The sequence below is a fragment of the Perca flavescens genome, chromosome 8 (genome assembly GCF_004354835.1).
Source record: "Perca flavescens isolate YP-PL-M2 chromosome 8, PFLA_1.0, whole genome shotgun sequence".
Taxonomy (NCBI): Eukaryota; Metazoa; Chordata; class Actinopteri; order Perciformes; family Percidae; genus Perca; species Perca flavescens.
In genome coordinates, this window is record NC_041338.1 from 32,851,556 (window position 1) to 32,866,144 (window position 14,589).

The 14,589-nt window shown below is 38.2% G+C and overlaps 2 protein-coding genes across 3 annotated transcripts; both read right to left on the bottom strand.

The window, feature by feature from the left end:
• Positions 1 to 1,573: 1,573 nt before the first annotated feature.
• Positions 1,574 to 9,023, bottom strand: LOC114559897 (high choriolytic enzyme 1-like). Its single transcript, XM_028584911.1, has 8 exons — positions 8,394 to 9,023; positions 7,871 to 7,916; positions 6,309 to 6,461; positions 4,300 to 4,417; positions 3,209 to 3,387; positions 2,423 to 2,504; positions 1,911 to 2,079; positions 1,574 to 1,810 (listed from the first exon to the last, which is right to left on the bottom strand). The coding sequence occupies exons 1-7, from the start codon at positions 8,466 to 8,468 to the stop codon at positions 1,953 to 1,955; spliced, it is 780 nt and encodes a 259-aa protein (XP_028440712.1). The 5' UTR covers positions 8,469 to 9,023; the 3' UTR covers positions 1,574 to 1,810; positions 1,911 to 1,952.
• A 1,582-nt stretch (positions 9,024 to 10,605) lies between these two features.
• On the bottom strand, positions 10,606 to 14,316 carry LOC114560492 (uncharacterized). 2 transcript variants are annotated; one of them, XM_028585903.1, is made up of 4 exons: positions 13,929 to 14,316; positions 12,841 to 13,093; positions 12,186 to 12,323; positions 10,606 to 12,031 (listed from the first exon to the last, which is right to left on the bottom strand). In XM_028585903.1, exons 1-4 carry the CDS (start codon positions 14,141 to 14,143, stop codon positions 11,762 to 11,764), a joined length of 876 nt encoding a protein of 291 aa, XP_028441704.1. In that variant the 5' UTR covers positions 14,144 to 14,316; the 3' UTR covers positions 10,606 to 11,761. The 2 variants fall into 2 exon arrangements, with proteins under 2 accessions (XP_028441704.1, XP_028441703.1); XM_028585902.1 differs by having other exon boundaries at positions 12,186 to 12,335.
• Between the last annotated feature and the right edge of the window lie 273 nt (positions 14,317 to 14,589).

Sequence of the window (14,589 nt, forward strand, 5' to 3'; positions counted from 1 at the left end):
TAAATTGACCCGTGTTTCCCTGCCTCGATAAACAGCGAACATTTACCAAATCTTGACATATGATTGGCTTATGTCCATGTTAGAGGTGGACAAACAGAGTGCATGGTAAACACTTCCCAAAACAAATTATGAATGCAAATGTGAGACAGAAGATCTGTCTATTTGACTAAAGGGATTTATTAGATTTGGTGCAGCTCCTATTATTTTATACTTCTGCGCCACTACATTTTGGAGGTAAATATTGTACATTATACTCCACTACATTTATTTTGACAGCTTTAGTTACTTTGCAGATTTAGATTATTACTACAAAATATTAATGAATAAATAAATTATGATAGTTTTTTTTCATGGATTATGCTCCCCAAAACAGACAAAAAGTAATTAAATTAGCTACACATTTACCAACTGCAACATTAAAGCGATGAACACATCCATGCATCAATAATTATAATCATAAAATATGTTATTCTAAAATGGGATATTCTGCTTAATCTCACTGTTGGTCCTTTAAGTATGTTTTAATGATAATGTGTAGTTTTCTAAAGCATTTGAACTTGTAACAGATGCAGGACAAGTAGTAATTAGATTTTTTGTTAAAGGTCCCATGACAAGGTGCTCTTTGGATGCTTTTATATACTGTAGGCCTTAGTGGTCCCCTAATACTGTATCTGAAGTCTCTTTTATATAGACCTTAGTGGTCCCCTAATACTGTATCTGAAGTCTCTTTTATATAGGCCTTAGTGGTCCCCTAATACTGTATCTGAAGTCTCTTTTATATAGGCCTTAGTGGTCCCCTAATACTGTATCTGAAGTCTCTTTTATATAGACCTTAGTGGTCCCCTAATACTGTATCTGAAGTCTCTTTTATATAGGCCTTAGTGGTCCCCTAATACTGTATCTGAAGTCTCTTTTATATAGACCTTAGTGGTCCCCTAATACTGTATCTGAAGTCTCTTTTATATAGACCTTAGTGGTCCCCTAATACTGTATCTGAAGTCTCTTTTATATAGACCTCAGTGGTCCCCTAATACTGTATCTGAAGTCTCTTTTATATAGACCTTAGTGGTCCCCTAATACTGTATCTGAAGTCTCTTTTATATAGACCTTAGTGGTCCCCTAATACTGTATCTGAAGTCTCTTTCCGAAAATTCAGCCTTGGTGCAGAATTACAGCCACTAGAGCCAGTCCCACAATGAGCTTTCCTTAGGATGTGCCATTTCTGTGTCTGTAGCTATTGAGGAGGAAAGAGGGGGGGGGCAAGGTGGAGGGTGGGGGTGTGGCCTTGACCAACTGCCACTTTGCTCGTTTGAAAGCCATGATGTCTCTCTCTCTCTCATGGGCGGGCTAAATTCTCTGGGCGGGCAAAGCAGAGAAAGGGGAGGTAACCTTTCTGCTTATGACCTCATAAGGAGAAGATTCCAGATCGGCCCATCTGAGCTTTCATTTTCTCAAAGACAGAGCAGGATACCCAGGGCTCGGTTTACACCTATCACCATTTCTAACCACTGGGGGACCATAGGCAGGCTGGGGGAACGCATATTAATGTTAAAAAAAAACTCATAAAGTGAAATTTTCATGCCATGGGACCTTTAATATATAAAGATTATGCATCTTTTACACATGCATATGTCTTCCTTTTCCATCACACAAACTTCAGTATGAACTCTGAATTCACAAACATTTGGTAGAGTACAAAAGTGTCTACAATTGCACAAAGTACAAACAAGGCTTCAGTGAACATGTTAGAAGATTTATTGTTGATAAAATGTGGGAATTAGCACCATGTTGTCAGGGTTGTTCTCTTCACCTTTTGGAGAAAAGAAAAAAAACACGTTAAAGGCGACCATCAACATTTTCTTTACGTGTGATCCCAAAATATAAATTAGATGTACACAGGAAACACTTACAGCGACAGAAGTACATTGTAAACTCAAACCCGATGTGTGTTTTTAACATTTGTACAGCTTGTTCAGCCTGCTGATGTCGTTCTTGCTCATCTCCTTGCCCGTGCCGAATTCAACATTGGCGTTGGGGATAGGCTCCATAGTGGGCTTGTTGTTCCCGGAGAAGGCGTACCTGAATTATCAAGAGGACAGACGTTGAATTATTTTTGGGTTGTATTTTGGGGAAAATAAAGTCAAATGTATTGGTATTTAGAGGTGATGTAGGTAGGATTGTGAAGATTGTAGGATTGTGAAGATCCAGGACAATGTAAGGTTACTTATATACAGTACTTACTTCCCTAGGCCCTTTATTTCTATCAAATAAGGTTAAGAAGAGCAGAGCAAAATTCAAATTTTACTGTATACAATCCATATTGTTTTTGGGCGAACTATTCCTTTAAATGAAGAAATAATTATAAAATTAATCTATGTTTGTCTGACTGAACAGATGTTGAATTAATGTTAGCCCTGACAACCTGTGGTACTGCATGACAGAGTTGTAGTCGTAGGGGGTGTTCAGGTTCAGGGTGTTGATCTTGTCGAAGGCGTACTCCCAACCTGAGAGGACAAAAATCACAACAAGACTCAGAAAAGACACAAAATGTTTAGAGCTTTGAGTCTTTTAACCCTTGTGTTGTCTTCCCGTCGACGTGAGCATGCAACACAGTCTCGCCATTTTGGGTCAAAATTGAAAATTAACTTCTTTTTGGTGCTTCTTTCAATGCTTTTGGTGCTGTTTTAAACATTTTTTTTAAATATTTTTATTCATAGTCAATAAAACTAATTTATATGAAATTATACCTCATTTTTTTTCTTCTTCTAAAAAGGCATACATTATGAATTATTATGACTAATAGTTAAGATCAGAGGATATTGAGGAGATCAAAGATTGGTATATGTCAAAGTTTAGTCAGGATACTGTTTTGAAACCATTTAAACATTTTAAACACCCAAAAATCAATGGAAGTAATCATTAATTTTACCTGCGAAGAATGTTGCATGGGTTTCATACCATCCAACGTGCATCCATGTTATTTTTGGGCCATTTGGTTGAAAGAAACCCATATTTCACATAAAAAAACATTAAAAACGGGTCAAATTTGAACCACACAAGGGTTAACAAACGTCATTTAATCATAAGAAGTAAGTTTTGCGTTAGGAAATTAAAGGGTTTGTCACACCAGGATTTAAAACAAACTGAGTGTTAGCGTAACATTATTATAATCTTAAATGTCAGGGTGTGCGGAGGCCAAAGTACCGACCGGACTGGATGTTTTGCCACAGGATCCGGATGTGCTGATCCCTGTCGGAGCGGCACTGCTCGTGGTTGAAGCCGAGGGCGTGGAGCAGCTCGTGCTGGACCGTGTTGTGGTAGAGGCAGCCCTGGCGGTCCAGAGACACCGTCTGGGAATAACCACGGCGGCCGACGAAGGAGTAACAGCTGCACTCATACAATCAAATCATCAAATTAAAGCGGTTAACGGTTTGTTTTTGTCAGTGCAATGTTATCCCTATGTGATGTCTTTGTAAACCACTCAAGTAACTATCAATATTATTTTACATTTTGTATTTTTTCTGTTGATTTCAAATTGCGTGTAATTCTAGTTTTGGGCTTTTTTCCATTTCTTTTCTTTTCTTTTAATTCTTTTAAGTATTTTAGTTTGTTTCTATGTTAAAGGGATTATGTGTTGGAGAGTACCCTGATTAAGCCCCTATGAGGCTTAATGGATCATATCTTTTATTGATTGTGTATATGCATCTGTAGTATTTGTATATGTGTAAATAATAAACTATACTAAACTAAATAAAAAGTAATAATGAATCAAAGCAGTAATAAATCAAAGCAGTAATAAATCAAAGCAGCGTGGGTCAGGTATTTCTAAGATTTAAAGGATGTTTTTCGGACCTTACTCATCTCAATGTAAATAATGTCTTCATTGATATTGTCTGCTGTACAATATTTGAAGCAAGACATGTTAGTTAACTTTCTGAAGATGAAAATAACTGTGATTGGGATGCACAGTGTTGTGTTAGAATTCAACCCCTCAACACATTTTTAGAATAGCTTCAGTTTCAGGTCTGAAATTGCAACTTAAAATTATTTTAATACACAGAAATTCTTGTTGAGATACAAAAGTTTTCAGAGATTCCAAATATGTCTGTATGTGGAGGAAGGTTGTACACCATTATGCATAAAAAAACTGAATATCTCCATTTTGGCATAAAAAACCTGCTGTGATATGATGCATTGTGCACAGTTACTTTCCTTTTAAATCTTGCTATTAAGATGCACAAACACAGGTTTGAGTTAAAAAGCTGAATGCAGTTTACACACAAACACACGGTGTGTTACCCGCTGTTGGACTGGATGTTGATGTAGTCCCTCTGGTTGGTGCGTTGGACGAAGCGAATGCAGGAGACGCTGGTGAAGGACGTAAGCCCACGCTCGATGATGGAGCGCTCCCGAGAAGCTGAGAAGACACAAGGGAAGACGTTCACATATAGTACATACTCACGCACATCTGCAGCCAAAAAGTCCTTAAAATTAAACAACAAAATATGTTGTTTATCCAATGTAAAAAATAAATAAAAGATTATATATATATATATATATATATATATATATATACATACATACATGTATATATGTATATACTTACATGTATATATGTATATATATATATATATATATATATATATATATATATATATATACAGATAAATAAGAACATGTACATCTCAGCACAATCTTCCAAAATTATTGTAAGTGATTCAAATAAGAAATGCCCAAGTTCAAAAAGGAGTAGGAAGAAGTTAAAAAAAACAACACTTTCTGGTCTTACCCCCTTTTCTATTTTTATCCTTTAGTTAAATACAAAACTAGTTGATGCTTCACTTATTTATACATTTTTACATACAAATACAGTACATCTACCTACCTACACTCACATAAACACATGCATACACATAGACAAAGATGCATACATACATGCATACATACACACACACACACATTTACACATTTTTTCTTTTTCTTTTCCATCTATCTTCTTCATTTCCATCTATCTATAACAAACCGAATAATAACCCATCCAAACTAGACTTCGTATATAAGCCCAGGAACCATACAGTCAGTTTCTACAATACTAACACCTTGAGTCCTTTTCGTATCCATTCAATATATTCATTTGAATGGATTTGAATTTGTCTCTTAAAACTTCTTCAGAAAAAAACAGTTTAATGATGTGTTCTAGCTATGGTTAAAGTTTGGTCAGGAATAATCATGGTGTGGGTTAGAAACCAGACCCCCAGCAAGCGTGCGAGGCTTTGAAGCTAAATTAACATTGTGGCCAAAACAGTGGAATCACAACTCCTGTGTCTGTCTTGTGATGTCATGTGGCCCAAAAAGACTTTTGGACCAAAGAGACGTCTGTAAATCAGTGGATAATTTTTTTTTTGAGCGTCACAGCCCTTGCGACATGATTCGTTTCACTAGCAGAAGTTGATCCATTCAGTCCGAAATGATCAAATTTGGCAAGCCTAGAAGAGCCTTACATTTAAATAATGTAATCCCCATTCAGAGTGCTAAACCGCAAAAACCATAACCACTCTGAACTCACACTGACTTCACAGTCTAACCCCCCAACCCCCGGACTTTCTTCTACCCACCTACTGTGCAATATTTAATATTTAATACTATTAATAATACTGTGCAATTTCACTACTGTACAATATCTGTATACTGTGCAATATCATTACTCTCATTGTCCAATATCTATTACTCACTGAATATGATCACCACTATTAAGCAATATTCAAATAATTTGCAATAACCCACACTGCATATCACACTGTATATAAAACCATTTTTTAAAAATATGTTATATTTATTTTACATACATGTTGGCACTGTAAAAGGAGTTGCTTTTAATCTCATTGTACATGTATATAGTGACAATAAAAGGCATTCTATTCTATTCTATTCTAAGGAGCTGGCTCGGCCGGCAAATGTCTCCACTAGTGCACCTGCTCTATTGGTCCATAGTCCGGAAGCAGCACTGATCATCTAGGTCATGTTATATATTATGGTCTGTGTAAAAATTTACAAATCATAAACTCTATGTAAGTCTGTGCAATGTTTGAAAGAGTTTTATCTCAAACGGGAGGAAGAACCCGAGATCAACTAAATATTAAATAAACTACCACAGATTTGACATCCACCCAAGTTTCATTAGGTTCTTCAAATTGTGAATATTGCAATGAAAGCTGGTTTCATTTGAGAAACAGTGTAGATTACATTCTGGCTCTACATCTTTTGGTCGAATGTCTTAATACAAGTTTAAGAATGTTTCAGTGACTTACAGAAATGTGTGGCGATGACGTAAGGCACATAGACCTTTCCATCGCTGGACTTTCCCCACATGCAGCCGCTGGAGGTGCAGGGATCAGCATTCCTCTCGTTTTCATTGTCATAAGCAATGTCATCCATGACCAAGGGCTCGTCCTTCGTACGCACTATCGGAGGGGGACATTAAAGAACCAATCAGTCACTTGACCAGTGGTAGAGGAAGTATTCAGATCCTTTACTTAAAGTGCTCATATTATGCTTTTCGGCTTTTCCCCTTACCTTTATTGTGTTAAATATCTTTTTGTGCATGTTATAGTTTTACAAAGTGAAAAAGCCCAAAGTCCCCCCCAAAGGGACTTACCATCTCCAACAGAAAACACTGTTCACAAACTGCTCCAAACAGCTCTACTGTAGTCCAGCCTTTACTTCAGAGACAAACGTGGTCACTTTGTAACACACGTTATAATGCTCGCCTAGCTGCTAGCATGGCACGCCCTCATACTCTGCTTCTGCTTCTGACTGGCTAGTAGTCCTTACCTAGGTACTGTCAGGGCACGCCCTCATACTCTGCTTCTGACTGGCTAGTAGTCCTTACCTAGGTACTGTCAGGGCACGCCCTCATACTCTGCTTCTGACTGGCTAGTAGTCCTTACCTAGGTACTGTCAGGGCACGCCCTCATACTCTGCTTCTGACTGGCTAGCAGTCCTTACCTAGGTACTGCGCATGTGTGCCTCGCAACAAAGATGTAACAGAAGTGAGATGTCTCACTCTGTAGCTAAAACAGAGAGCTCAACACACAGGGTGAAAAGAGGAGCTGCAGCAATGTGCAGTACAACAAATATATGGTATTTTTTGAAAATTAAACTACATAAACCTATTCTGGTACAACCTCTAAATACAATTATGAATCTGAAAAGGAGCATAATATGAGCACTTTAAGTAGAACTACTAATACCAAACGGAAAGTATTCTCCTACGAGGAAAAGGCCTGTATTAAAAATCCTGCTTTAATAAAAGTACACAAGTATTATCAGCTTAAAGTTTATTTAAAGTGTTAAATTAGCAGAAAATCAGCCTCTGTGCCTGATAACTTTACTTATAGAGCCCCCTTCCAAGAGCAGGACAAAACAAAATAAGGCCATACATTAATATAGACTTAAAAAAAATAAAAACCCTTTATTTATTCAGGGAAGGTTCACTGAGAGGAAGCCTCTCTTTTGCAGGAATGCCCATTCACACAGTTCCACATTCATACCTGGAAGCTGCCCAGTACAATCACAGTCTGATCTGCTGGCCACTGAGCAGCTCCACTGGAGTGGTTGGGTTAGGTGCCTTGCTCAAGGGCACCTCAGTGGTGGAAATGAGGGACAAGCACTGCTCTTTCCTGTCGGTCTGGGGATTGAACCGCCGACCTCACAGTCACAAGCTTGCTTCTCTAACTTTTAGGCCACCACAGACATCTGTCCAGAGATTTTGGTGCATTTAGCAAAGGTGATTAAATATTGTCCTGTAGTTTAGTAACTGTGCCTGTGAAATAAAAATTGAAAAAAAACAAATATGTGCACGGTGTCTTACCAACATCCTTGTTGGCCCTCCACAGGAGCTCAGAGACGGACAGATCCTGCAGGGAGATGACATTGCTCATTAGTATCAGGACTTAACTAAACATTTAAATGCATTTATGTAGAGTTGTAGAGTATGCACAGTTTCTGTACAATGTGCTACAGTGGCTTTCAAATGGATTTAACTGTACAAAGAAGAAATGGTAAGACTTTACTTGAAGGTATCTACATAAGAGTGACACAGTCATGAACACATGAACCCTAACCAAATGACACTTAATGACTTTATGTCATAAACGTTTATAACTTGTTTATAGTGTTTATGACACGTTCATGACAGTGTCATGTCACTCTTATGTAGATACCTTCAAGTAAAGTGTAACCGAAGAAATTAAGTGAAAAAAATGAACTTTCCTGATGTGACACAGCAAACACAGGAGGACAAAACACTACACTCCACTCATAAATAACACATTTAATTCACATTTCTTTATGGGGAATCTTATTTCTAACATCTTTATAAGAAGTAACCTCACCTTGTCTTCAGCCCAGGAGTGGTCAGAGACCGCGAGGATGAGGAGGAGACCGAGGGTGCACTTAAAGAAAGTCATGTTCCCAGCCTGCAGGTAGACAGTGTTAACACCTGGATCCTGCTGCCGCCGCTGTTTATAGCCGTCAGTGGATCTGATAACTCATGAGAGAAAAAAAACTTTGCTCAGTGATAAGATGCCCATTGCCTTGAAAACAGGCTGCCCATTCCCACCGTAGGCTACTTAAGCTAAATCAAATCTGCTTGTGGCAGCAAAACAGGTTCTTTATGCAACCTTGTGAGAGCGTCGGCCCTGAGGACAGCTGCTCCATGTTCATAGATCCTGGGCGTCCTGCTGCATAATCAATAAACCACATTAGTCTGAGCGTTTTTTCAATTTCCATAAACTGTTACTAAACTACAGGAGACTATATTTTTATAAAAAGAAAACATCACAGATTCAGTTCCCATTTGCCACACTGCCAACTCTTTACTGTAATGCTTTTCTGTCAGGAAAAAAAGGTTATAAAACAAATTCATGACATAAAGTGAATTCATGACATAGTATGTCATATATTTGTGACATTATGGCTTATACTTACTTGCCAAAATACGTAGCATGTCAGAATTCAGTAAAAAAAAAAAAAAAAAAAGGTTACACAATTTAAAGGCTTTTGAAAAGGCAAAAGGCTTCCAAACTAAACAATGCTGAGCAGTCAGCATTGCAAAAGCATTTTAAATGTCAACGTGTATAAACTAATAAAAAAATTAAATGTGATTTTTGGAAGATGACAAAGCAGATGACAATTGATATGTAGTTTGGTGAATATGGGGATCTTCTGTTCTGCCTGTGTCTCGGCCTGTAGTTCAGCATGTGACAAACACCAACCCACTGCTGCACATTACACTGACACGAATGGTGCTGCTACATTTAAAGTGGAAGTAGATTAGCAGTTTAACTTTCACTGCTGTTAATCTCTGCAGGGAAAGTGGCTCTTTGACAGAAAATCACATTGTCTTAAAACATGCTGGTTACACTGTGACCATTGTACTCCGAGTAAAAGTTAAAGTTGCAGTTTTTGGGTCACAGTTTTATTTTGATTTTGTTTTGCACATTAGGGAGAAGAAACACATAACCATTCCCAATGTTCTTTCTGTTGTAGTTTGCAAGAAATACATTTCCTTCCATCCAGAGATTTGATATTCTATATGAAATCAACTAATATTCTTTCAAAAGCAAAAGTGAAACTCCGCCTATTTAAAGGAACACGCCGACTTATTGGGAATTTAGCTTATTCACCGTAACCCCCAGAGTTAGACAAGTCGATACATACCCTCATCTCCGTGCGTACTGTAATGGTGTCTGATGGCTCCAGCGGCATCAGGCCAGCACAGAACATGCAGGTGAATGGTTCCAGTAATCCTACTGCTCCAAATAAGTGACAAAATAACGCCAACATGTTCCTATTTACATGTTGTGATTTGTAGAGTGACAGCGTGTACAAAAAACAATGTAACATGAGACACAGCCATTTTCTAACCGTAAACAAACCGGGAACTATATTCTCAGGCGGAAGAATATAGTACTTGGGCGGAGTGATATGCTCGCAGCAAGCCTGTCTGAGAATATAGTTCCCAGTTTGTTTACTGTTAGAAGATGGCTGTGTCTCATGTTACTTTGTTTTTTGTACACACTATGACTCTACAAATCACAACATGTAAATAGAACATGTTGGCGTTATTTTGTCACTTTTGTCACAATTCGGAGCAGTAGGCTAGTTGGAACCAGTTACCTGCAGGATCTGTGCTAGGCTAAGCTAATGCTGGAGCCGTCAGACACCATTACAGCATGCACGGACATGAGAAGGGTATGTATCGACTTGTCTTACTCTGGGGGTTACGGTGAATAAGCTAAATTCCCAATAAGTCGGCGTGTTCCTTTAAACGTGACTTAAAAGATGACGGTGCATCCTCAAACGCCTGAACATGTCATCTCCACCGATCTCCACATTGTTTGCTTGCTTCAAAGTGACCAATTTACACAGAGAACGTTTTAGAAGCGTTTTGACGACATGACCAAACTGCACCTAAAGACTTTGAGGTATAGTCTTTTTAATCTACATTTCAAATGACCTGCTTCTGCTTAATATATAAAAAGTAAATATAGTGAAACTTTACTGACTCTGTTCAATTTGTTATGGAGAGACAGGGATAACACATTTGTTTAAAATTCTGTTTATTATTAAATGAAGTATGGCTTATTGAAAAATGGGAAGGAATTTCAGTGCAGGAAGATATTCATCTATATGTAACCTAGTTGAATGGGTTCAGGTTAAATTCTACTAAATTGGCATAACTACGCCACCTACTGTTAAAAGTCGTACCTGCTTCGAGTAGTTGTAGCACAGCATTATGGGAAATTCCTCACAGCAACGGAGGATGGTAACATGTCTGTGAATGCTTGTGGACAATATAGCGTTAACCACTTGAAAAGCACTTAAAAGTTGACCCAGTTTGTTTGGTTAGATATAATAATTGTTTGAAGTTAATTTGGCAGTGGTTGTATTTAGTTAACAGCCGTTTTATTCATGTTTAACCACTCAAAAAATATTTTCTGCACGCTAACTAGCATTTACATGTGCCGTCTTTCCAGACAGAGCATGCTAGCTGTTGTCCTTTGAGATGAGCATTCACACACTGTTGTCTTCCATTGTAAATGCAGGTACGTTGCAGTATGTTGCTGTATTAGTGGTGAAATGTTTTGTACTGAGATATTTACTGTTGTTTTATATTGTGGGAAAAGTTCAGCACATAATTATTAACTGTTAAAATACCAAAAAGAATATAAAAAAGTAACAGTCCAGTATGAAGAAGCCATATTATAATTTTGTTTATATATTGACTCTTTGTTAATATGCAAGAGAACACCTTACATGTTATTTTCAATTACAATTATTATTCATGTATATTGCCTTGCTAAAGTAAGTGTAAGTTTTGTACAGAGAAAATGAGGTTGTAGAGATGGGAAATTCCTCACAGCAACGGAGGATTTCCAACAAGACAGAGCATACTAGCTGTTGTCCTTTGAGATGAGCATTCACACACTGTTGTCTTCCATTGTAAATGCAGGCAGAGGCGCAATAAACTGGCTGTTACCAACTCGACCTGCTCCGAGTGATATAGGAGACATCTCACATAGGTCACATATACATGCAAATGAGGCATCATTATATTCATAGAGAGTATGCTGCATGGAGGACTACAGTTAAAGCTTCAAAGACCACACACACCAGCATTTTAGGTAGTTCTGATCACTATGTCTATTATTGTTTTTTGATGCTATAAAAATGGGGTGAGACGGAAGCAAATAAGTGATCACATCTCTTTCAACAGAAGGCCGTAAGGACGGATGGCCTTTCTGACTATCTCCTTTTCCTTTTCCTTTGATGTTCCGTGGTCAATGCGAACCAGCCAGTAGTCTTTGCGGCGACAAATCTCCCGGTACTTGGGGTTGATGCGATTCTGCAGAACCGTTTTGTACTTCTTGCCCGTTGTCTTGGAGGTGAATTCATGAGCGTACTTCTCTGCTTCGTCGATGTTTGGAGTAGAATAAATCCCTGGGCCATGAGCCTCACGAACGCCTTTCTGTTAAAATAAAACTATAGGCTTAATTAAAATGTATTAACCTTCAACCAACTAATCAATGTTATGTCACAGTATATACTGTGATGTGTAAATTAAAGTTTGAATATATATATATATATATATATATATATATATATATACAGTGTATAAAAACCTTGTAGTTTTCTTCGATGATGGCTTTCACAAATTTCTCTTGTGTCCCATGGTAGGACACAGGCCACTCCCCCGGCACTGACTGGGTGCGGCGGTTGTTGTTTCCCAGCCAGGTGTTGTCACCAAACTCATCCAGGACCTTAGACACAAACTATTATTATTATTGCTAAATGTTTAGATATATAACGACTCTCCTTGGAACCACATCCAAGAGTAAGTCAAGAGGGGGTTGTTAAATGATTCTATTCGACAATATACACATCCAAAATCCAAATTAAATTTGGCATTCTTCTCCATAGCATGATTCAATTAAATATCCTTTCAAACTGAATTCTGTATTGCGGAATACAGTAAAAGCAGATTTATTTTTTATTTATTTAACCTTTATTTATTCAGGTAAGTCGATTGAGAACAAATTCTCATTTGCAACAACGACCTGTCACATTCACCCAGTTCCACATTCATACCTGGAAGCTGCCCAGTACAACCACAGCCTGATCTGCTGGCCACTGAGCAGCTCCACTGGAGCAGTTGGAGGTTAAGGGCCTTGCTCAAGGGCACCTCAGTGGTGGTAATGAGGGAGGGACACGCACTGCTCTTTCACTTTCCCCACATGAGATTATTCAAAAGTCAAACAAAAATAAAATCATATTCACCTTGAGGGCAAAACGCTGCCAACCACACGGGCGTTTGTACTTCTCCTCACCTCTGTAATATTCCTTCGTGTCTCTCAACTTAGTGAAGTCATAATCAAATTTCGGGTCCAAGTGTTCCTTGGACCATTGGTAATTGGGATCGATGAAAATACCTCCCGTTTTATTATCTTTACGGATGTCTTTTGGCAAGCTCAAGTCGCAAACATCCTGCCCATCTTGGTATGCTGAGGAGACTGCAGCCGAGCGGCTGTGACTGCAAGACAAAAGTTAGAGGTCATTTATGACTATCAGATGGAACATTACACAGTTTCAGAAACATTTAAAAGTTAAATATAGTCTCTCATATTTCAGATTTTCCATTTGGGAACTCGGACAACCTCACACTACCCCAAACTTAGTGGTGTAGTCTAATGTATTGTAGTGGGTATACTGTACCACATATCTATCTATCTATCTATCTATCTATCTATCTATCTATCTATCTATCTATCTATATATACATACATACATACATACATACACACAAATATATACACACACAAATAATGAAATCTCGCTCAGAATGGGCCAGATTTCTTAAAACGAGGTGGTGCCCTATATTTTATTAGTGCAAATTGTATTAATCCATAAAGTTAATTGATACAACTACATTTAAAAATGAGTATCTAAAATCCAATACATGTGTAGTAAACCATTGATTACTACAATGCTACATTCGGTTCTCTATAAAGGCCAATCAGAAAAAACGATAATACATGCTGACGTGCAGTCAGTAAGTCCTCCCTCAGGGTTATTTTGAGCATCAAAGACTTCCTTTCCTGCACTCTGATACACTTTCATGCACCAATGTATGGCGGGAATACCTTTATTTATCCTAGGAGAATGAAAACACAGATGGCATTCAAAATATACCAAAAATATAATAGAATATAAAGCAGTAAGGGGGCTTCCCCATCAGGGACCTAAGCCTGCATCACAAAAGTTTCTATCTACAGCTTGAAGCCAAAACCCAATTGCAAATCATTTTCAAACACTAGGCTAATACTCAGCATAGATTTGAACAAAAAGGAGACATTTGCAATAGTTACCAGCTTGTATCACCACACAGGGTTAAAGGGATGAGGTCATGGATGGTCAGCTCCGTCACGGACAGCTGCAGCGTCTGCAGTGGACGGAGAAGGCGCGCTGCTCCGTCAGGAACGTCGCCTGTCAGTCCGGCTTGTGATCTTCGTCTCTGAGCTGAAGTTACTCCGGCATGGCAGATCTCGCTCAAAGCTTCAAGTACAACTTCTGAGCCGATCATATTGCTGTTGATGTCTTAAAAAGTTCTGGCTGCTTGGCTTGCTTCTTCCAGCAAAAAATATAGCCTAAATGTTGAACTCGGCTCACATTTATAATGCCTCAATTTGAGATCCTCCCATTTGGAATAAAGGGAGTTCCCTGGGGACGTTCTTAAGTGAAACCTAAGAGCTACTTCAGTTCTCAGGGTTTCAAGATATCTGAAACACACACACACACACACACACACACACACACTACATTCAATCTAATCCTAGCAGTGTTTATCACAGAATTTCAATGAAGAATTTGATAATGACTGCATGAACTTTCTTCATGTGACTTTACGGGTATCAAACCTGATGATACATAAGATAATATGGTTTGTTGTTGTACAGCAGAGTCAAAGCATCAGCTTTAATGTTTTGGTTTTTAATTTGCTGGGTGCATTGAATTGTGTGGTCTAGACCT